Source organism: Rhea americana, unplaced genomic scaffold (assembly GCF_003343005.1).
Source record: "Rhea americana isolate MKP2758 unplaced genomic scaffold, rheAme1 scaffold_16, whole genome shotgun sequence".
Lineage (NCBI taxonomy): Eukaryota > Metazoa > Chordata > Aves > Rheiformes > Rheidae > Rhea > Rhea americana.
In genome coordinates this window covers 5403021-5427399 of record NW_028185705.1, presented here as the reverse complement: position 1 = coordinate 5427399, position 24379 = coordinate 5403021, and the positions used below count along the sequence as shown (strand labels likewise).

The window sequence follows — 24379 nt, the reverse complement described above, 5'->3', positions numbered from 1 at the left end:
TGCCAACATAAAGTTYTTTGCTCTTCCCATTCATCCCTCTTGAATCTATTAAAGGTATTAGAAATATTTAACCATAGCTTATTCTTTTCCAAAAAAGTCTTTTTTCTATAAAGTGCCACCTCTTTTCAGGTATGTCCATAAATTAAATTGTCTTATTTATTACATAGAACTCCTACTTCACCTGTCTCACCCATGTATTTGACATTGCCACTCTACCTCTTACCTAAGCATGAGTAGTTAAAGTCAGAACCTGTGGAAAATATTCAAAGGCTGACAGTAATCTATGCCTTGCAGTAACTAACTGCCAGTCACCTATACTGATTCTAGAGTAAAACACTCTGTACAGGTCAACTTCCAGCTGTAGTACCAGTCACAGAAAGTACAGCTGAGGCATAGATGCACTACAGACTACACCTCTAGCATTTGATAAATAACATTGATCTGTAAAAATTCCTCTGATCTTAGAGAAAGGAATAGGGTTTTTCAGACTCTGGCTTGTTTGGTCAGGTTCTTCCACTGAACCTATCACCATGCAACAGGTGTGTGTGGCTGGRCTGTGGACCACAAATATCAAACTGCAGCTGCCCAAACTATCTGATTTTCACTTTCATATATAATTTAGTACAGTCTTCAGTTCTTAGAACAGCCATTATTAAACAACATTTGGTGTTAGTAGTTGCTTATTAACTCAGAAGGTAACCTTATCAACAACATTCATTCCCAGCTAGAAGAGGTTGTAAAGGGAAAAGCTAAGTATATGTCTTTGATTACTATTGGATGCTGAAGACTCTTGTTTTATGATATATTCAGCCATGTAGTTCACTATGACTTGCTGAAGTTTAACGCACTGAGCTAATTTTAGACTGTGAAGCAGACAGAGGACATGATATTTTCTTTCTGATGACCGTTAATTAAGAAACAGAATGGCATAGCAAAGTTCTTTCAAAAACAGGCTGTCTATCCGATGGCCTGTAATTAGAAATGATCCGAGGCAGGCTGATTTCCTAGTGGTGCTCAGTGTTCCACAGTTCCCACTGACATTAATTCAGATTCTTAGCAAGTTGAATCAGGCTACTTCTTTCAGTATCTAAAAGGCTTTCCAATGGCACAGGAATATAAATTTTGGTGGCCCTGGTAAAGACCCTGGATGCTTATGTTCAGTTTGCAAATTGAGGACTTGATCCTGGAATGTGCTAGCTCTAGCTCTGAGCACAGTAGAAGATTTCTTTGCTCACTAAAGACTGAAGCAGTGGGTAACTCAGTGTAACTGAGTTACAGAGTCCAGTTAACGGAATTTAGTCAACTCATGACACCGAATCTCTATGGAGAAAAGCACAAACATGCAAACTTGGCAGTCGATGTCTAGGACTCACAAAAACCTCCCTCCTTTCTTCCCAGATAGGTACAACTCAGAAACTGCTTAGGAAGCAGGGGTCTTCACTCCAGCAGTACGAAGTTCACACCCCAAAAACAAATGGTATGAGGGCTGAACTAGTCAAAGAGATACTCTTGTGAGGCTCTTACCCAATTGTAAACACAGGCAGGGAGGACATGTAGACCTGAACTGCTACATTTGGTTCCTCTTCTTTGACTCTACGACCTGCAATTTAACCAGGCTGGGAGTGAAGAGGCAGTTCTGACCCAGCATTTTCCTCCCTGAGAACCACTGCATTAATCACTGCTTTCCAAAACAGTGAGGAGTCCAGTGCTGGCGCTCACACCAGCAGATGCAATGCAACAAGCAAGGGCTGTCAGCAGGCTGCCACCTTTAAAATATAGGCGATCTCTGTACTTGCCTTTGTGGTTTTGACTTTATTTCCACTGCTGCAAGACCAACCTGAATAGTCTGGCAGTACTTTACAGTCCTCTCCATCCAAACATGGGTTCATATGACACCACCACTTCTGTAGGACAATGGAAGCTAGAAAGAGAAAAGAGAAACAGAATACAATCTTTATTATTATTGCTGTTGTTGTTGACTTTAGAAGGGAGGCTGTTGTGCTATGTTTAGCTGTTTGATTACAAAAAGTAAAATGAACGATTACTGTTATGATACTACATTATGATCATACTGATCCTGYTTGAGCTTAAGATGTGGCTAAAATCTTCACCAGCACACAGAAGGGTAAATGACATGTGAAAATAGTAAAGACAGCCAGGCACCTCCAGAGAATGATTCAACTCTAACATTTGAATTGACCTCTGGAATTGTCTTCTGTCTCCACTGACTACAGAGGTGACTTGCCTCCTTCATTTATATGCTTCAGTTAAGTACCTGCTGTAAGGTGGTATGACTTGTTTAATTTGGATATGCACATGTAAGGCTGGATGAAAGAACATCAGTTTCTCTCTTCATTGGGTAAGAAAATAGAATTGCACAGAGGTGAGCACGTGAGGTCTGTCAGAGGATAGTGCAAAAAAAAGAAGTGTGACCACTGGAAAGCAGATGCATTATTAACTAGAAGTCTACTTGCCAGTTACATTACCAGTTACATTGCCGGTTTTGCTATATATTTTGGAAGATTACAACAGTATGCTTTCACTGTGCCAATTTATTAATTTTCTACTCTTAAGCAAGCCTCCCTTAACAGGACCATACTTGTTATTTTTACAAACATCATGACTTTTTAATACTGTTGATAACAATAGATACATTTTGCCCCCCAAACACTGCAAACCCCACACACATTTCTCAGTTTTGCATTGTGCATGGGATTTATCAAATCACAGAAAATGATTATGAAATGTATCTGTTCACAATCTTACATAACCTAAATTGAATTTCAAAATAAAAAGGATGAAAATGTTGATTTACTCACTCTGCATTATTCTGCACACAAAATATTGAATTGCATGCTTTAAAAGATGTCACGTCCAAATGAGATGAATAAAAATAATCCAAATGAGATGAATAAAAATAATTTAGCCTACTTCTTGTAAGACACTTCTTCTTCTTCCTTTTTTTTTTTTTTTTTAATTTCAAGGTAGAGTCATATTTCTGCAACCTTTAAATTAGGGTGACAAACAGGCAAGCTGACACTGGGATATTGCTGAAAAGCTCAGTTACTTTTGTTTTGTACTTTCCCTCTAGCATAGAAGATGAGGCATCTTTTGACTATGAAAGACATAACTGGAACACCAGTTTGGCTTCAGACACTATTTTATAAACTAGTCTTTCAATCTCAAAACTATAAAATGAACGCATGATTCCTGTCACTAGCTATTTGGATCAACGATCATCTGCATCTATGCTGATTAACTGTTGATTGACGAAGTGGATGAAACTTGACTGTGCTTCCTGGGATATGAGGGATTATTTCTACTTGAAACATAGAGTTCAATCATTTATTTTGTAGCTTCACTACTTTATCAGCTTTGTTGCATTTTCCATGCCACATTTATTTCAAGTAAGTATGGTCAAGTCTACAAGTCTAGATTCAAGACTGATGGCATGTACAGTGGTCCCTGACCAAACAGGAGAACCTGGAAGCAAGCTAGCTACATCTTTAGAGCTCAGCTCCAAAGCCAGCGAGTCCTCCTGGGAGGCCTGGCTGCTGCCTTACACAATTCTGCACAGTGCTACTTCGAGCATATGGACATGGTGACATGTTGAGACTTAACCTGTGCTGTGCTATGTGAAACTGTTGCCATGTATTTCCTTCTACCCTTGAAACATAAGTTCGTTTTCAGACCTTGAAAACCACTTCTCACATGGCTCTCTCCTGCAGGTGCCTAGCATCACTTGTGCCTCTGTTACTGACATGGTAACTCCTTACAGCCAGCATTTTTCATGCTGATTACTTGTTCAACTGCGGTATGTTTTGAGACCACGGAAAATGTACTGAGTATAGCAATTTTTATTTACCTATGCAACCTGCATCATCCTGCTTCTAACACCTTATTCAAAAAGTATTTGTTGACTAGCCAGAAGTGCAACACAAAACTGGGTTCACACTACTGACCGAATACGCCCATTCAACTTCCTTGCATGAGTGGACCACATGAAAATAAGGCATATAATATAGTGAATCAGACCCATCATGTCCAACAGTACCATTTTACCTAGAAACAAGCACAGATGTGCATGGAAAACATTGCAAAGTCAAGCTGTAACTCCAACAAGATCCAAAAGTTCTTCAATAGACTGCATTTTTTACCTTCTATTCATCTCTTGTTGAGACACGTTCAGTGAAGCTGACTCCTACCCTTTCACTGACTGATTTCTACTCTGTGTGGATACCTCTCTTCAGATTAATGTTAACACTTCAAAATACTTAATAGAGATCTCATTCTATTTGCTTTCAGCAAATCCCCAATCCTTTGCTGTATCAAAGCACTAATTCTTACATCCATTTTATGTCCAATTTCTTAGTATCTGTAACGTCCACTCTGCCGATCTATTTGTCCTAACTGGCTATACCTGTTTGTGTCAAACACACCCCTGAGATCAGTCCATTAAAATTCTTAGAGTTATAGGCTCATCTTCATAACAAGCATTCCTTAACTATCATTGTCACTGTAATGGTTTGATTTGCTAAAGGATGTAAAAGTTTCCTTTTCTCATCAGATTGAGGCACTCTTGAAGAGGTTTCAACAGATAACTTTTCTGAGGAATGAGACTAGCTATGCCACTCTCATATACAACAAGGTTTCATGAGGAAAAAGGAGACTGCTTTAGCCTGATATCTGCCAGCTGATTGGCTGGGGGTTACCCTGCCAGAAATAATTCTGCTGCTGAAATCATTCCCTAGATAACGTGATTTCATGGAAACAGTAGATTCATAGAGATTAAGGTCAAAAGATGTCAATATATCATCTTGTCTTGCCTCATGTGATTCACTGTGTTGTGTCCCAGAGCTGTGTGTGGCTACACAGTGTCTCCAAAGCCAGTCTGAAACAGATGAAGAAAGAAACTTCCCCAAAGGTCACTTTTCTCCAACAGTTAAACAGTCTCAGTACGAACACACAGCCTTACTTTTCTTCCTCTTCCAATTACTCCATTGTGCTTTCTTATCCTACATTACAGTGCCTGTTAGCAATCATCATATTCTTCTTGTGAAGATACTGAACATGCTACAATCTAGTAACTTCTCAGCTTTCTGTCTGATAAGCAGTTGATTGAACTCTTTTAGTTTTTCATTTATAATACACCTGTCTTTACTAACACAGAGTTTTTTCAAACAGGTCTAACTTCAGGACTACTTCAAGTGACTGTCCTAGGCACATCTCTAATTATTCCTTTTTCCCACTGGACGAAAACCACAGATTTTTTATCAGGAGTGATCCTATACTTGCTTTCAAGTCATTTCTTGAAGTGCTGCGGAGTGTCAGGCATAGAGCTGAGCACTGTGAAATCCCAATAYGCATGTCCCATTTGACTACCATATCCCACTGATGACTCTATGGAGAGCTGTGCTTTTAAAGTTATGCTTTAGGTATGCTAGGTAACTGACACAGAGCAGAGCACATAGTAGTAAGTAATATGTCATACGGTTCAAAGTTAAACAGCTTACAAAAAATAAGACCTAAATCCTCCAAATATATTTAGAAACCAGTTCTTTGGATGAATAAATTATACATGATATCTTGCAAAAAAACTTGGAAGAACCAGGCTTAAACGTTTCCAGTCAAACAACTACATGTATCAGTCTAGAATACTCCTCAAATAATTAAATCAGTTGTGTCTGGCAAATCTATTTTCCAGAAAATCACATTGACTCATGTGATCTATATTTCAGGAATTCCTTGCTACTTGGATACCATACCAGCTTCTCAGTTATTTCGCATAGGACAGATATCAACCTAACAGCACCTTAAGTATCCAGACCATGCTACTGACCCTCTGAAAACTGGTACAATATTAATACTTTTCTAGAATAACCCATGTATTCAAAAAAAAAAAAAAAAAAAAATCAAATTACACTAGCTAACCAGAAAACTATTAGACAGCTTGTTAGGACTAAAACAGGCTTAGAATTATAGAAAAAAGAATCCCTGTAGATGTCAGTTACCACTTTCTTTAGTTAACAATAAAGTAGAAAGTATCTCACCATCCCACTTGTTACCAAAAGCAGAACAGTGATATGGATCCATGGAACCTTTCTGCCTCAGCATTAATGCTTTTAATATCTCATGCATTATGGACTCACACCTGTGTGTGTCTCTGTGCATGTGGATTTCTTTGTGTTCCACATTTACTTTAACAAAGTAATTTACACTATCCTTAGTCTTGACAAACACAGATTTCTTTCCCACCCCACTGGATTAAATTTTCTGTATAAATTTTCAGAACACTATTTATTCTATTGTATATTTCCTTTTCTTCTTTGAATAGTGACACAACAATAGCATCCTTTTGAATTCCCAAGTATTCTGAAATACATTCAAAACAGTGGGAGGGAAATCTTCTCAGCTATTTCTTCTTTTATCTGTTTGTTATRTACTGATTGTTTGTTTTCTTGATTCCATATCCTCTCTTCACTTCAAACTGGAACCCAGGGGGCTTTCAGCCAAAATTGTCCTTTTGCTTCACTGCAGTTCTTTGGCCCTCTAAAAGATCTTCTTAAATAATTCTTGATTCCCATTCACATTTATTTCCTATCTGAATGTTTTCTATATTCTAAGACTGATAGAATTGCCTGGGTAGAAGATGATTTGGCTCGTGATAATTTACTCAGAGATGCATTTAATGCACTTAGCTAAGATAGCTTCACTACAGATGAAACTTATTAATGTTTTATCTTCTTGGCAGTAGTTGTTAGCCAGGCTGGAGGTACTTACTCAAGGATGTTTGTTTCCATAAAGAAAATGGGTAAAAACAAAATCTCATAATGATTACTTTAAATGTAAATGTTTTTTTGTTGTTGACAAAAGAATGAGYTGACCTTTGCTAAGCAAAATTTTCTATAGCTGCAATTGAGTAGTATAGTTGCAATTGAAGGCAGGCTTTGCAGACTGTGTAGTACCTCTTCCCTGCATATTTAAATACTCCCTTTCACAGGCTCTGCTTTTTTCTGAGCTTAGCCGCTCAATTTATCTACAGCAACACTCCGCAAACCATCAAGTTGGCCTGTGCCTGGGGGCTCAAAAAAAGAAAAAAAGCAGGAAAATGAAGCATGCATGTGTACAGAAGAAATAGCCTTGTTTTTTTTGTTTGCCAATACTTGTCAATAGATTTCGGGACTCAGCTGAAATACACAAATGACAGAGTTTCTTGTTGTCTGCATACAAAATGCAATTACGCGAGCAAGAAGAAAATTAATGAGAGTGTTGTCATGGGCAAAGGATAAAAAAATGCCTTGACCCAGAGACTTATTGCCCAGTGCCCTCATCCAGGCTATGACAAGTGAGTATCTCATGTTCGGATGAAAATGCTCTGGAAGATCCCAACCTGTAGTAAACTGATTTTCACCTTCCCATCTTTATTTTTATATGAACTCTTTTGACTTCTGTTACTACCAATAATTAAAGTTTCCAGGATGAAAGACGCTGTAGAAACACAAAGCACTCTATAAATGTTAGTTAAGCCCCACAATACAGTATTATTGTATAACATGGACAAGGACTTACTCATAGCATATCAAGGCACTCAAGACTTTCACTTGAGGCATTTTCAAGATTTAACTAGTTTTTTTTATTCCTTTCTGAAGCACTTTTAACCTTTTCTTTGCAACTTAACTGGATGTCTACTATCTACAACACCAAAGTACTTAGTTCCCTCCTCATCACAATCACAAGAAAAAAAAATGTCAGTTGTGTGTGCAGACATATGTGGGAATGTAATTATGAAAATATCTAATTAAAATTTAGTTCAAATAGGAAGCCTTCCTGAAACTCTGGTACCTCTCAATACCAGTACACTTGTTCGCTAGCTCTCTGAGCACTGTTTAGTTTTAACATATACTGCTATTCAAATACACTGTTATTTTAATTTGAGCTCGTATAAAATTCTTTAGCACTTGTCAAACTATTTCAAAATGTAAAATATCCAACTGGCCTATTACTCTACCCTAAAAAACATCACAATGGGCTTTTACACCTATTTCACACCTAATTTATACAAAAGGGCACAATGCCCAATACTTACCAACAAGGAGGTTCATTTGGGGAACCAAGGTCTGCCCTCACTCTAATTAACAAACAAACAATCACTGAAACCTAGTGGGAGCTGGATCAGGAAACCTATATGCTGCAAGACTGAGAAAACTACAAAAAAAAAGAAACTTGCAAATTACCAAAATCAGGAAAAATTGTAAATTTCAAATGAGAAAGGTTTTTTCTTTGATTACAATTTGCTAGGGAAAACAAAATCCAAAATGATTATAGTCAAAAGCTGTTCAAATAGTAAGTTCCAGTTCATAACAGAAAGGTAAGTACAGGTTGTCTAGACTTTGCCCAAGTCCCAGATTTTTGGCGCCTCCAGTATTCTACGACAACCTATTTCTCTCAGTAGACTTCGTTTTTCATAGACTGTCTAGGATCTAGGACCAGTGATGTGCCTGTCTGGCATAAAGGAAAGCTAAACCTACCTAATTGCTTCCTAGGTTGTTAAAGGTATAACAGAAATCAGACCTTCACTTAAAAATAGGAAGCAAAGGCAGACTTCTGTAAGATCATCATGCAGATCTCAACAAAATTAATAGTAATTATGTCATTACATAGCCATCCACTTGTTGGTGAAGAATGCTTAARCAAGTCTAAAATAACACCTGACTTTTATTATCTATCATATGTAAAAGTATTAGTGTTGCTTGGCGTATCCCCTAAAAATACAAAAGGTACTACTTAACAAACTGCAAGTTAAAGTTGATTGTGTTCCTCAACTATAAGGATGAGAAGTATAAACACCCAGAAAAAAATATTTTCTTAAATAAAATTTTCTCAAAGAGAAAACATGTTAAAAAATCAGACATATTGCATGTACTTAGAGGTTTATGTTTAGATCAAAATATCTCTTAAAGTTAGGCTAAAAAAATTTGGATTTTGAAACTTCTGTTTTATATTTAAGTTGTGAAGGTCACAACTTTGTATGAAAAGCAATAACAACAGAAATATCTTACTTATGAATTAACAAAATAGAGGAACTGGTAACTTCTGTGCCAATATTAATTAGCAGTGAGCTACTTTATTTTTCTTCTTCGCTTCAATTTAAATGTAAATTTTACAGAATTTTGTATTTTAGTAACATCAGAATGCTTACTTATAAATAAAGAAGACTTTACTAGACATTTTCTAAGATGGAAAAAATCTCAGTTTTGTATTAACTCAATTTATGAGATAGCAGCAGCTCCAGGGAATAGACTCTGCTGGTCGGAAAAGGCAGAAGAGTGACCCATAGTTTTTGAACCGCTAATAAGTCAGAGAGGAAGAGGGTGGAGATGAAGTGCAGAGTGAACCTCAGGGAGGGAAGTTTTATAAATCCTCAGAATGTCTAGTCAGCATTAGAATTAAGGTAAGATTTTAGCTTCAGTGTATATACTCAACTTCACATGAGTTATACTACTAAAAGTGTAAGAACAGCAACTTAGAGCTCCATGAGGATTTCAACATCTACCCAAGAAGGTGATGGACAAGGGCAACTGTACCACATTTTTCCCTCTTCATGGTGGATGTTCTAGTTCAGACACTATGTCCTATGCAATGGTAAGCTACCTCTGCTGCGCTGTCCAAATTCCAGCGCATTTGGACATCAGCACATACAACCGAATAGACATGGAGTGGTGTTAACATACTGAAGTCCACTGTAAGAGCCCATTCAGTATATAAAACGGTGGAACATTCACCCCAAGAACAAGTCTCAAAATCACATATCTCAGCATTATTTACATGCCTAATGTTAGGACTGCACTTACTAATTGATGACTTTTTGGACATGCTATTAAGTCAAGAGGCAACAGGAAGAGTTAATATCATTAGCTTGAATTTCTTGGTTTATGCTGTTTTCAGGCTAGTTTTAAAGGAGAATTCTTGTGTGGAAAAAATAAAAAGTTTTATTGGCATGGACATGAAATGGACGAGCACATACATTAAGAGGATTAATTACACCCAGATTTATGCACATACTCATTATCATCAATGCACAGAGATGTTTCCAAAATTAACAAAAGAAAGGATTATGTTTTTGAGGCAGTGAGAAGTCAAACAATCAAGGAGACTAAACTTCTCAAACAATCTTAATGAACCTTGACTGAGTGGAAGACTGCTTACCTTCCACGCAAGACGGCTGAGCCCTTGTTGTACCAGCCACCTGCCCTGGGAAGCAGGAGCACTTGACCGTTTGTGACCGTTCTTCAATTCGGTTCTTATTGCAGCAACGATGCACTGCCACAACTTCACACGTCCCTTGCTTGACTTGATGCTGTTCTAATAATTGCAGAGTTGGCGTTGGAGAGCAAAACAAAACAACATCAGTGCATAAGGTAAAGGTCACTTTGTTCAGTCCTACAAGATACTGAGTCTCTTGAACACCCATGTAAGTCCCTGGAAGATGAAGGGGCAAAGCATGTGGTAGGACCAGGCTTACTCCCTGAATTTACCCTATTCTTACTAACAACAGATTAATTCATCCTAACAAGTCAATTTTTCCACCTGTTTTCCCCAGGCCTTAGGGAAGGGCCTCTCTCCATAGGGAGAAAAGGAGACTGCACTAGTCAACTAAAGAACTGGACAAAAAGCATACAGRGACAGAGCACACTCCTCCTTCCTTTGACTTCCTCTCTTTTATTAGGTTTTATATTCAAATCCTTTCTCTTCATAAATGGACTCAATGGATAGAATAATATTTAATACAAGGGAGAGTTAATTTAGATAATAGGGAAACTTTCTAACATAATAATACGATGTAAGCACTTCTCTCTATGTCCATCATTTCAGGTTTCCAAGAACAAGGTGGGATGCAAAACTGTCAAAGACAGTCAGGCGTTGTCACAAAAAAAAGAACAAACTATATGGATTTTTTTAGGTCCCTCMCAGCTCATTTTGAAGAAACCTGTGATAAATGCTCTATCATATTGCCTTCCTCTCAAGAATTTTTCCTCACACTTCAAGGCACCCTACTTCTCCAAATTTATTCTTCCATTCATCTCTTTTCCCCACTCCTGTCTTCATATCTTGGCTACACCATTCTCTGTACCTGACTAACTTCCTCTACTGCCAGACTCACCCCCTGTCTTGCCTAAAATCTTTTCTCAGAACTCCCACTTCACAAAAGCCCTCTCTTCTCATAAACTATTTCCACATCCTCACTTTCCTGAATGGTCTTCATCTTAGATTTCTCTCATCTTATGTACAGAAGGCCTTGGATGGCTCTTACCTATGTTTGTAAAGCGTCTTGTAACAGCACTACAGAAATGGCTTTTCTCTTTTTATTGTAAGTGAGCTAGATAGAAAGACAATGCTGAGAATAATAAAGTATTCACCATCAAAGCCATGCAAGCCCCTTATATGAGAAGACATTAAGGTGCAGATAGTGTAGGTGGGTATGTAATATCAAAGGTAGAGGAGAATAAAGAAAGGAAGGTGAAAGGGAAAGCACTGTTCAGAAACAGAGAGATACAGCAAAAGAAGTAACACATGCTTGGAGGATTGTCCTGCTTACTCTACTCACTCTGCCCCGTTACCTGTTAGTGACTGACGCCAGGCAGGATTCTGAGATCAAGAACACCTTGGTCTCATACAAAATGGCCAGACTTGCATGCTTACAGAGACTATCTTACTGAAGCCATTGAGATTACCGTGCTTTTGGAGCAGGAATTTTTATGAGCTTATTAAGTGGGAATTCTCAACCTGCAATAAAGTTAGTAATGCAATTTAGGCTTCTAAGTAGGTTTTCCAAAAAACATGGAGTATTAAAATGTATATTTTTTTTAAAGGTTGACTTGGCAACACTCCTTTGCTGTGTGTGTTTTGGTTTCAGAAATATTTCAAACATAGCTGGAGAGCTGCTTGACTTTTGTTGCCAAATTTGTATTCACAACAACCTCAATGGACAGAAAACTATGTATATACAATCTTGGAAAGCAAATTTAGTCTTCTATGTTTATACTCAAAATGTAAAGAGAAATTATATATACAGAGATATGTATTCTTTTTTCTTCCTGAGGATAAAAGCTACACTGTACTTTCAAGCAAAATATGCTACAACAGGAAAATGCATAATGTATTTTACAGAAAGTTAGAAAAATGTTGAAGACAGCATAAAAGTATCTCACATAGCTACTGCATTTTTATTGACAGACTGTGAATTTTTGTGCAAGTACCTATTATCCATATCATAACAACATAAAAAAGCAAAAAGAGCAACCAGCTTGCAGGACAACAGCTTTTCTGTAAGTCGACATGGGAAATAAATACACAAAAAAACTCCACAACTGAAAAATAAATAATATAGCCATGCCATTTTATTCCAAAGTATTGTTTTACAAAACAACTTCACATGACAATGTTTGGAGATAATAAATAGATGGCCTGAGGTTTTGAAAGAAAAGAGGTTTTTTAATTATGGTTTTAGTTTAAGAGAGCATTTGTTTGTTTGTTTGTTTGTTGGAGCCAAAACCTCTTGGAGTAAATGGAAAAATTTCTCTCTGTTTCCTAAAGTGCTTATAGCGGGGATTTTGCACTCACTGAGTCGACAACAAAGGTCTATTGATTTCAATAGCGCAAGGTGAAATTCTAGACTATCTCTTGAAGGAAATATTTTATAATGGTGTGAAGAAAAGGCAAACATTTGAAACAGTTCAAACCACATTTGAGTTTGCTATGTGTCACATATGAAAGACCAAGCAATCAGGTCTTATTTTAATTAAAATCATTATTCACCAGACATTAGATGCCAACAGAAGAGTGGAAGACACTTTGCTGGGAGGTATAAAGCCTGTCAGATTTGTACATCATAAAGGTGGACTAGATCCAATTCCAGAGATCAGTATGTAGCTGAATGAATATCTATTTCCAAGTCCAAATCCTGTTGCTTTTAAGTGAAAAGTCCTGCTAAGTCAACAACAATATAAATCAAATAGGCCATGAGCCCCAAAATCATAGAGACTGCTTCCAATTGGCCTATCTGAATTTTAAAGTAATGATACTTCTCCCCTAGAGTGCCAGGAATCAACAAGCACATAGATGTTTGCAAAAGGCTAAGTTAAGTTACATGGGTTCTTTTCTTTGATAGCTATGTACTGTACACTCATTCACRCTTCCTAGCCAGCCAAGGAGGTAAGAGAAAGTGTCCCGTCCTCCCCCCCAACCCCCCCGTCTGCTTCAAGGGTAGGAATGCTAACCTATATTGAGACAGTGCTGCTGCCTTGCAAAGGAAGAATGTGCTCCTCATTTGTCCCTAATGTGCTGATCTCTTGAACACTGGAGTAACATAGTGAAAGGTACTAAAAAAGTCAAAGACATCTGTATGCATCATTTGCATTAATTGGATTGCCCTTATAATTGTCTTTCCCCTCCTTCACATTCACATCTATATTTCTATTGCTTATTCATGCACATCTTTACACTTACTCTGTTGAACATCATACGCATTTCATCGTGATGTATCTGTGAGCAAGCGCTGAACGAATGCTAAATGCTAACATGCTAGTTTCCAATACCATTTTCTCAGCTTTCAGCAATCTAGAGAACAAGTCTTCAGTTTGCAGGGTGGCTTTCGGAGTTAACAAAACTCACAGAATATCTTAAAAACCCAACCACCAACTCAAACAGATTATTCCCTGCCTAGATCTACTGAAATTCATCATATCTACATTCAGGTGCCCAAAGGCAGCAAAAAGAAGGAACATAAGAATACTCTCCTGCATGTTTTAATCTCCATCCTGCACTAGATAACAAACCTTYATCTCAGATTTAAAGCACACTTAAAGTATGACTGAGAACATAAAGACAGAAAAACTCGTGAACTGCCTTAAAATATTTTAGAATCAATGGATTTTAAGGAAGTCTAGTCATTAGAGGAACAGGGACCAAAGCACTTTTAAAGTGTGAAGATCACAGTAAGTGAATTCTGTGCCATCAGGAAAGCCATTTCAGGGAGAACTGCAGCGAGAGATAGCTAGAAAGTCAGGCTCTGGGGAGCAATACCCCTTTGGGCTCACTTATAAAAAAGCCCATAAATTCATACCTCTTCCCCTGTAAACCTGTTCAGATCTGCAACCTACAGGCTGTCAATATTTACAGTTGAAATTCAGTTACATCTTCCCATTTAAATAAGAAAACTCTCCAAGGAGATATACATTTTTATCAGCAACAGTACCGGAGAGAGGTTCTTGTCATGGAACACCGTCTGCATACCTAATATGTCTTCCAGCCAGATGCAAGGAAGGGGAGAAAACTGTGGGGTTCTGCATTACTTCCATTCACAAGTGCAGTACATGTGCTGCTTTCAATATCCCAGTTTATTTACAGCTTAGCTTCCTTAGAAATACCACTGCCATTCCAGTCAACTAAAAGCAGGTTCTCTGTCTATGCCTCTATATAAAACATAAGACATACACAAGACATAATGGGAGAGGGACTACTAATGGCAACAACCCCCAGGCCGCTTCCTGCTGTGAATTTTGCTACCTTCCATAAGGAGATACAAATGAGTCATAACAGCTCTCAGSTGCCCAAGTCTTGCTACAGGAAGGTTCTGTGACCATTTCTTTGTTATCTGTGGGCCTTCCAGCCCAAAATAAGGTGGACTACGTACAGCTTCTAGGCAGCCTTCATAGTTTGATTCTCAGAGAAGGCAATCATCATTTCTGAAGAACACGTAAGTACAAACTAGGAAGTGATYAGGCTTTCGCCTTACAAGTCACCATAAGTGAGTGGAATTGGCTGGATCATCACCACTGAAGTGTTTATTCTCAGTTTAATGCAATTTTTCAACTAAAATATTTGACAAGACTTTATTTTTACTTGCAAATATGCAATTAATACATGCCAAACTCTTTGAAATCCTCAAATTAAAAGAGGGAAATRCAAGTATTATTAATAAAATATCAGACAGATCACAGTGATGTACTTCAAAAACGCAAGGAAAATATTAAGGTTGCGAGCCAGTTCCATCCACAGCCATATTATCTCTTGTGACTAATTCTAATCGCTCCCAAGGAGTATTCTTTCRATACAATATACATGCAGGCAGCACGGCTTTATCAGAAAACCTCAATCCTGGATATCCTCCTCTTGTTTAATTTCTTAGCTAAGAAACATATGGAAAAGACACAAGTAAAGGGAGTGTTTAATCTCTGTTTCATAAACTGCTCTCCCTGATGAAGAAAGCAACTAGCACTGCAGAGAACATCTAAACAGTGGAACAATATGACCCTAGGTCAGCACATTCTTCAGTGGCCTCAAAACCAGCAAGCTTGGTCTGCACAAAATCAAATGCATCATTTATTTAAGGAGGATGGCTGTCAATAAGGAGATGAATGGCTATGGAGTCTAGTATTGCAGACAATAGTATGAGAAGCAAGTGAGCATAGAAATCAGTGGAGATGCTGTCTGGAAGAAGAAAGCATTCTAAAATGCTTGGTGACAGCTTATCATCTGTTCAGCCTTCATCTCTTGCTGTCTTTTGCTTATACAGACATGAGCACACAGAAGCACATGCCAAGAAGCAAGCATTCCTAGAAATACACATGCATTAAAGAAAATAAGAAATACTATTTTTCACATTTTGTTATCAAATATTTTTAGAAAATAAGAACCTTTTCAGCTCATGAGGTGTAGATTTTTGGGGGAGAGGGACCCTTACTAAGGATGACAGCTGCTTTTTGGAGAAAAAGTTGAAAGTCACTTGTAGATTAAAGTTAACGCACAATCTTCTAAGCTGAAGATTTCAGCAAAGCACTTCTCTACTGCCGTTCCATTATCCACTTTTTAATAATCATTTCACATTCATTTCAAGGTCTTAGATTCTCTCATTCCTCAAGATCGCACAGTATTTATATACACACTTTCTCATGAATTGTCTCTGAATATACAATTCAGTCCAGTTTCACTTGTAACAAGGTCCCATTTTACTTTTTGGCAGTAATGGACTCTTCAGAGATTTCAAGAGCGCAGTGGCAGTCCAGAACTGCCAAAAAGATCCAGCTGGTTACTCTCTGAAAACATAGATAAGAATCTTCCCATAATCATCTGTCCGTAACAATTGGCAAAGTAAGACATAGTGCAAAAAAAGGAAAAAAAAAATAAAAAAGGAAGGAAGAAAAGGAAAAGGAAAAAGAAAAAGAAAAAAGAGAGTAAGGAATCCAGTTTGCTACCATTTACCTGGCATTTCTAAAATACGTAACAGTATTGCGATTGCTAAAGCTAACATTTATAACAAAGCAAGTAAGCAAAGATACAATGATCTTCCAAGTTAAAGAATTCATTTTGATGCACACACAATGTTCCCAACCAGAGTTTCCTCACAGCCCACAACGTTACACATCTTGTTCTAGTGAATGCATTTGTACTTCGCAGATTGTAAAAGGCCAGAATCCCAATCAGCATTGTAACTGTATAACCAGAGAACCAGCGCTGAACCATTTAACTTGTTTTAAGCAAGTTGACAACTTGAGGAAAACAACAACTCTCAAATAAGCAACCAACTTGAAAGGAACCCTAGGTGTACAGAAGATGATGTGTATTTGAAAGGAAGGTGAGTGACCTCAAACCCTCATAATGAGAGACCTAAAGAGTTAACAAAATGAAAAGCATGACCTTTTATATGTGCAGGTGGAGGAACATGCTGACACAGCTGGAGTGAATCATGTAATACAGTGAATTCTTTGGCAAGTGTCAGAGGTCACATCCATATGGAGATTAAAGTCCCTTGGAATAAGTAGTGTAGGTGACCTTAGATCAGACATAAGCACTGAGACTTCTCCAAGGAACAAAGCATTAAATCTGAGTGGTCAATAAATCAGAATAGCTGAGACAGAAGTAGGTGCTGCAAATGCAGGGGGAAGCAAAAGTTGCTGCAAATGAAAGAGGTGAGGGAAGAGTGGAAGCAAAAAAAGAATTTAAAAGATGAGCCTCTCTATCTGCTGGGATGCTGCACTGAAGTTAATCAATAATGATTGCCTTTCAGTCATTCACCCTGGTTCAAGCACACATCACTTGTACAAATAAAATCTAAAAGTATAAGACTTCATAAAGTACCTTGGAGAAAAGTGGTACTAATCCTTTCCTATGGGAAACCTCCTACTGTATGGCTATTCTAGGTGAGGTAGAGAAAAATACAATGAAAAGATTCTGCTTTCCATCACATCTTGTATTACACATCCTATATCACAGGAGTACTTCCCACACATCCCATTAACATTCACTCTCGCTATTACATGCGGACAACTCTTTCCTCTTATTTGTTCCTTCCTTCACAAATTTATCATGAGAGAAAGGGAAAAAGAATGAAACTAGTTCCCTAGAGAGGTTTCCAGTTTGCCTGCTTTTTAGGCCAGACTTAAAGTTAATCACTAGTTTGTAAGCAAAAATGAAATTTGCTTCTCCACTTGTGAGGAGTGATGACATCTCAAGAGGGTCACTCTTGCTSTAGGAAAGTGAAAGTAGCAATAGTTGGGACTGCAAAATGGGAAGGACCATCTCAGCCACTTCCACAAGTAGCTTCTCTTTTCTGGCAGAAGTCGTCCTGATTCTATGACTCATTGATCAAGATATCTCTCATGCAGACCAAGCAGGCACCATGACCTGGGTCAGCTTGCCAGCAGCCTGCTGCCATTTGCAGCTGCCCACATTACCGTACCTAAAGTAAGCACTGACCTTGTAGTATTTATTAATTATATGCATGGCATGCCAGAAGTATCTTTAACTTTATCACAAACTTTAAGAAAGAAAGAAAAGAAGAAAAACGTTTTAATAGGTTTTTTTTAAGATACGCAACACAATGAATCTCGAGGTTTAAGCCTTGTATACTTTTGAACATTTCTTCATCACCTCAAATAACCAAAGACCAGTTTGGGCTAAGCTGTGTAAAACAAATGCCTGTAATCTACTTAATTCCAGATGTATTTTCAACCCAGTTCAAGGTTATCCATCAGACATGAATGATATTTGTTTAGAGAATATGAAATGGCAGTTGTCAGCTAAGACATTAGCCTTGGTAGATTAAGTAAATGGCACTTACCAGAAAAAAAGTAGATGTTTGAGAGAGAAGTATTTCTATTATTTCAAATAAAAATTAAATCTTTTATCCTCAAGTATAAGAGATAAAATTGAGGGAACTCGGAATCTCTTTCCTTTCAGTACTCAGTAGGTCAAACCGAGAAGGTACAAARAGCTTGTGCCTTATTTTCTTTTTTTTCTTTTTAAACACAAAGGTGTGTCTCACTTTTTAATTAAAGACTTTTGTGGACTGTGAAGTTATAGGACTGTGTCTGAATTTGGCAGTCAGAGGTAAGCAAACTAACAATTTTTCATTATTTAACCCTCACTGGAGAATCTGCTCAAGAAAGATCCAAGAATAACTGTTGTTATTAACTGGTGTGGTTTATGAAAGTTTTTCTGTTACCATTTCCTGTTTGGTAGTCTTAATTTAAAAGACTAGCTCTGGCAGAAAATCTCTCTTCCCATTAATTCATTTGTTTATTACAATCATGTAGCGATACATGTTGCTACTAGAAGAATTGGCTCTTGCAAAAACCATGACCAGTAGGTAAGACTGTGAATTTGAATGATACATTTGATTGCTGAAGTGAAATGAAATTTTGATGTGATAGGCAAATCAGGCAATGGAATTTCAAGGACCATTCAAAGCAATTAGATTAGATACGACACTGGCACCAGGCCATTAGCTCCTCAGCTGATCTTTAATCTCTGGAAAAGACTCTACCCCTTCATCATCACTGATTAATTATTTTCAGAGCTTGCCTCATTTTACATCAGGTTTTATACAACTGTAATGGTTATCTGGGTTTATTCTGATGTAATCGACATGGAAAGCAGTCCAAGTAAGATCCAGCTGCCAGTCAAGCAATAACAGGTCATAAAATTAAATTGCACAAATGCATTTTTACTTCTGAGTGGCATGAGGACATTTAAATGGTTTCAGTATGTGCAGCCTCTTTCCAACTTGGTTAAATAGCTAAGTGAACTTAAGCTATTTTAACCATTATATCCATAAGTGAAAAACGCAAGTCAGTGCTGCACCTTTTTTTTTTTTTTAATCACTATTATTGAAAGATTTTTTTCTCTTTTAAGGAAAAAAATTAACCCTGCAGAGCACCATTTAATGCCACACTATAACAGTGAAAAAGAGAGAATCATAGCAGAACCTGATAATAATTTCCCATAGGCCTACGTTATAACTCATGACCCAGACTTATACTGCTAACAGTAAAATAATAATTAAAAAGAAGGTCAGGACTCAGAAGTTGTGAGGGTCTGCACATTTACTACTTCATACTGATGACTCTTTTTCAAACCTTCTGTACTAATACCTTCTCCTTTTCAAGGTTCTGCAGATCTCTTGAGCCTCTCAACTTTCACTACTTCATCTTCTTTGCCTTAGAATAAAGATGCAAATCTTTAAAATTTCAACATTTCAGTTGCAGGCTGGAGCACAAGGAATTCTCAGAGGGGAAAGGCTGATGGTTCAACTAGGAGAGCAGAATCTAGAGATTTGTATTTCAGCGTAAGTACATGCACAAATGGGTGCTGCTGTAACATACACTCTATGCTGATCTTTCGCTTTATTTCTTCTATGTTATTTATATTATTAATTTTATGTAGCAAAAATCAGTGAAAATACTGCCTGCTCTACCCAAATCTCCATTCAGCAAGTGACATTAATGGAGATATTCCACCCAGACCAATGATGTGTGCTGTTATAAAAAGGTATCATATCAATCATCAAAACACAGAATTAATCTCAGAAATGGAAAACTTACAACATTCATTTGCTGTTCCACAGATCCTGTTGTGACCACCAAGAACCAATGTTTCCCCTTCATATAAAAAAGGACAATGCTTTAGAATGATTAGGTAGATTTTCCATTTTAATTAATCCACTCAGATTAAGCCAAAAAATGAAAACATAACTTTAAAATGGTACCACAACTACACCATCCTGTAATCTGTAGAATTTGAACACASTGGGTAGTAACAGCAAAATTTTCTCTCTATACAAGGCAGTCTCAATCTGAAAGCTAAGACTAGGAGAAAGTCCTGGAGTTTAATCCTTGAATCCTGTTCAAGCCTCACTGTCATCACTGAAAGGACCAAGAAAGCTGTTAACTCTTGCAGAATATTGTGTTTAGGTTATTGACATGGAAATTTGCTCTCTGACAGCTGAGCACATTTATTTTGTGAAGCAGCAGATACAGTAAGAGTACTTTCCTAAATTTGTTTGCTGCAAGCCAGTCATTGGCTCACTCTCAGGACCCTTGCTAAAGCATATTTGGATTGGAGRCTCAAAGAACAGGAGTGGAGAAGGTCTCAGATTCCCAAGGGTATTTCAATGTCCAATTTTTATGTTGGCAATGAAATCTACTTGAAATTAGCAGAACCAGGATACTTAAACAACAGGATGACACTCAGATATCTTTCTGGAATTTGGCCCCCCAAAACAGGAGAGCCTAATAAGGGGACATATTTCATTACAAAACAGTGGGACTGCGCTTTTTAGCAGGAACACTTGTCACAACTGGGTAGAAATAATGCACTGAAACTGTCTTTTCCAAGTATCCCAGTTAGCTTATCAGATTTGACAAACTTTTATTCTTACCAGAAAACAACAGGCCTCCTCACCAAGTGAATTTCCCCTCATCCCTAATGAGACTATCAGCAAACACAGAGATGAATTAGAATAGTCATTAAGGAGTCAGAGCATAAAAAATGAGCCATAGGAAAGGTCAGAGCAGCAAGGGTGAATGAAGAAGAGCATGTGCTCCGTCACAAGCACTGCAGATGTGAGGGAAACAACCAGGGGAGAGAAGCAGATGTTCCTGCTAAAGCTGTGCAAATTTGACGGCTGCTTTCAAGGATAATGGAGCAGCCGTAGGTGGCAGGAGAGGGCGCACCATTAACTTACACAGCGCTGTTTAGACTCCCCCAAGTGCCATTGAGTTTAACAGCAATGCTCTGCCATCTCCCCTGTTTCAATAAGATTAAAGGTGACCTGGAGCAGTAGTTATTAGTTCCACTATCTTTCCACAAAGACAGTCCTCTAATTAAAATGGTTGAGTTTTTCCTCTTGCACATTAAAAGGCGGAAACCCTTCAAATATATCTTTTAATCGTGTTCTAAAGAAAAGAAAAAAAGGCTAAAATCAACAATTACACTACTTCTCTTTCTTATTTTTTAAATCTGTGTTGATTTTAACGTTTTAGAAAACAGTTTCTGCTTACGTGGTTGACTTTCTTGATCTTAGAATATTCATAGTCTAGTTTGCAAGATAAATAGTCAGAATTGTAACCAACTTTGCAAATCTATGGACATCATATTACATAAAATGTTCTTCTGGTACATCCTTTAACTCAATGTACAAGTGAACAGATGAGGAACAGTTACGGTTCACATGGTTATTCATTTTCTCTGCTGCAGGAACAGTGTGGGAAGGACCAACAAGCACTCCATGTAATACAGGAGTAATTCCCACATATTTGACTGGAGCATCTGCCCTATGAGGAACGGCTGCGAGAGCTGGGCCTCTTTAGCTTGAAGAAGAAAAGACTGAGGGGGGAATCTTATCAATGTCTACAAGTACCTGAATGGAGGGTGTCAAGGGGACGGGGACAAACTCTTTTCAGTTGTCCCATGTGACAAGACAAGAGGCAATGGGCAGAAATTGAAGCACAGGAAGTTCCACATGAATGTGAGGGGGAATTTCTTCACTATGAGAGTGATGGAGCACTGGAACGGGTTGCCCAGAGAGGTTGTGGAGTCCCCTTCTCTGGAGACAGTCAAAGCCCACCTGGATGCAACCCTGTCTAACATGCTCTAGGTGACCCTGCTTGATCAGGAAGGTTGGACTAGATGATCTCYAGAGGTCCCTTCCAACCTTACTGATTCTACAATTTGCACACTGAGAATGGAAAAAGACACTCCTCTGCTCACATCTGTTCAACTCCTGTTATTTTCAGTGCTTCCCAGGACAGTGTGTATGGAGGGAGTGCCTCTCTCACACTGCTCTTCATCTAACCTCCTAAAAATAAACACCTCTGCTACCTYCCTCTGTTGACATCCCTTAGTTGCCCAAGCCAGAGGACTCATGTTTTACAGCATCATTGCTGCCCATCAGGTGGTTCTAAGCAGCAATAAAACTGGCCAGAATTATACTGATCTTASTCAGTCAGCCAATATAAGAAAACAGCAAAAACTTTGTCTCCTATCCAGATGAGAGGGAAAGAGACAKGAAGAAAGAAAACCATAGCCACAGCAATTTTTCTTAGAAGGATATCTACTTACTAACAACCCTGATATCTCCAACTAATTTCACACTAACCATCCGTCTGAAAGCACTTCCAGTCATTACTAAGCAGATCTGGATTAGAAACAATGACCTCGAGGTGAAATCTTCTGTATCTCATCACTAATCTGTTAAGGTTTCCYGTTCTCTTGTGATTGCATTTGTAGTTATTTACAAGTGCATCTTTTGAGTACAAAAATTCACAAGACTTTCCTTACAGTGACTATACACCTTTGGACTACATCAAATCCTATAGTCAATCTTGACCATTTGAGATTAATCAATATAATTAACAAACTTGTTACTGCACTACCACTTCCATGAGAAGAACTCTCAATTCTCAATAAACTGACAGCTAGTCCAGAATAATTCTGCCTTGGCAAACAGAAAGTTTAGGGAACATAAATCAGATACTTATAGTGTCAAGCTGTAACTTTTTTTAATAAAAGAATCTCAATTTTGTAATACAAAAACACTTATATGTCTGCATTAATAAAAATCTGAGTTTTGCTTTAAAAACATTACAAAATTTTGTTCTTAGGCAACAGACATGGCAATATTCAGCATAAAATTGCTGACAAAGAAATGGTTTTGCAAAACTTTTTTATTTGTCACTTTATATGTGATTTATTGCCTGCAACCYTCCTGTTTAAATTCTTCTAACCAAATCATTTACTCTCTATCCACATATTATATATTAAGAGGAAATTTTAACTGAGGTTTTCAAGAACTTGCTTCTAAGAACGTAAATATGGCAGAACAGAAATTAAGGCAAAATTTCCTTTTATTTTTCGGAAAAGGTTGAGGTAGAGGCAAAAAAGGAGGAAGATTTAAGAGATTCTGGAAGAGTATAAAATAGTCATTGGGTCTAAAGCAATAAAATACTATGAGAGATGCATTCTCCTGTGAATCACTGGCTGTGATAAGGAAGAATACATCTAGGATGAATATTTTTCTTTGTTCTGAGATCAGTGGCAGATCATTAGATTGCCTGAGGTTATCAYAAATACGTAAGCTTTGGAAGTGGCTTTAGCTGGAAAGATATCCATCTTCAACAATGTACCTCAAAAATAGTTCACTTCTAAACAGGAAAGTGGGTTTTCCACTATCAACAGAGTTTCAAGCATCCTGTACTCTGAGAAGCTGAAAAATAATGATCCATCTTTAATCACAGAACCCAAAACTTAAAAACAAGCCTGATTTCAATAAGCCAGCAGTTAAGGCATTCAGAATTTAATCTGATGATGTATAAAGTATTCCTAACTCCCACTTGTACAAAGTGGTAGTTCACAAGGCTCAGCAACAGAGACTTAGGCCTTCAGAGCCTTTAGAAACACCTGACACCTCACTTGAAATATACTTTCACAGAAGGAAATCTGCCACACGTGTCCATTAAAAAAGCAGAACCTAGATTCAGTCCTAGAACCTACAGTTGCTTGCTAGTCATGGGATGGCCAATGAGAACTATTTCAGTGTCACCTTTTCCTCTAACACATTCTAGGAACAAGGCCTTAATAACATAGCCATCACAACAACACAGGCAAAGCTGATTCCCCTAGGTACCATGAAAACTCCACAGATAACATCCAYCAAATCCCAGAACCATGCATTTCTTCATTGGTTGGATATTGGACATGGGCGCAAAAACATGAAAGTATGCAGAGGCAGCAGGAAAGTCCTTCTGAGAATAGCCCATATGGGCCATAGTGTAATGTGTTTTGATGGCCCAGGCTGGTAGACAGTTTCTGGCAGAAAAGCTTAGAAAAGCTTTCAAGAATGGCTTCCAAACTGAAGGTCTGAATCACTGCATTTAATCTCAATTTCACTCCCTTACTGTGCTTTGGGTGCAAGTACTTCAAATAGCAATAGTAAAAATCTCAGGCCACCAATACTCTCTTTTTAACAACAAAGCCTATCCTTTTTTTTACTCCTCTGGAAATCTATTCAGATTGTGAGCTGGATTGTTTTCCAAGGTTCACA

At 37.8% G+C, this 24379-nt stretch overlaps 1 protein-coding gene across 7 annotated transcripts in view; it reads right to left on the bottom strand.

Annotated features, from left to right (window-relative positions):
* TAFA4 (TAFA chemokine like family member 4) overlaps positions 1–24379 on the bottom strand; it is a 79980-nt gene that overhangs the window by 4882 nt on the left and 50719 nt on the right. For 6 of the 7 annotated variants that reach the window (XM_085300090.1, XM_085300093.1, XM_085300095.1 and 3 more), the window contains 2 exons: positions 10207–10362; positions 1838–1921 (listed from right to left, as the gene is read on the bottom strand). In XM_085300090.1, the coding sequence (XP_085156216.1) occupies positions 1838–1921; positions 10207–10362 (240 nt within the window). Of the gene's footprint in view, positions 1–1796; positions 1922–10206; positions 10363–24379 lie in introns of all 7 variants that reach the window. The other variant, XM_085300096.1, reaches the window with a different exon arrangement.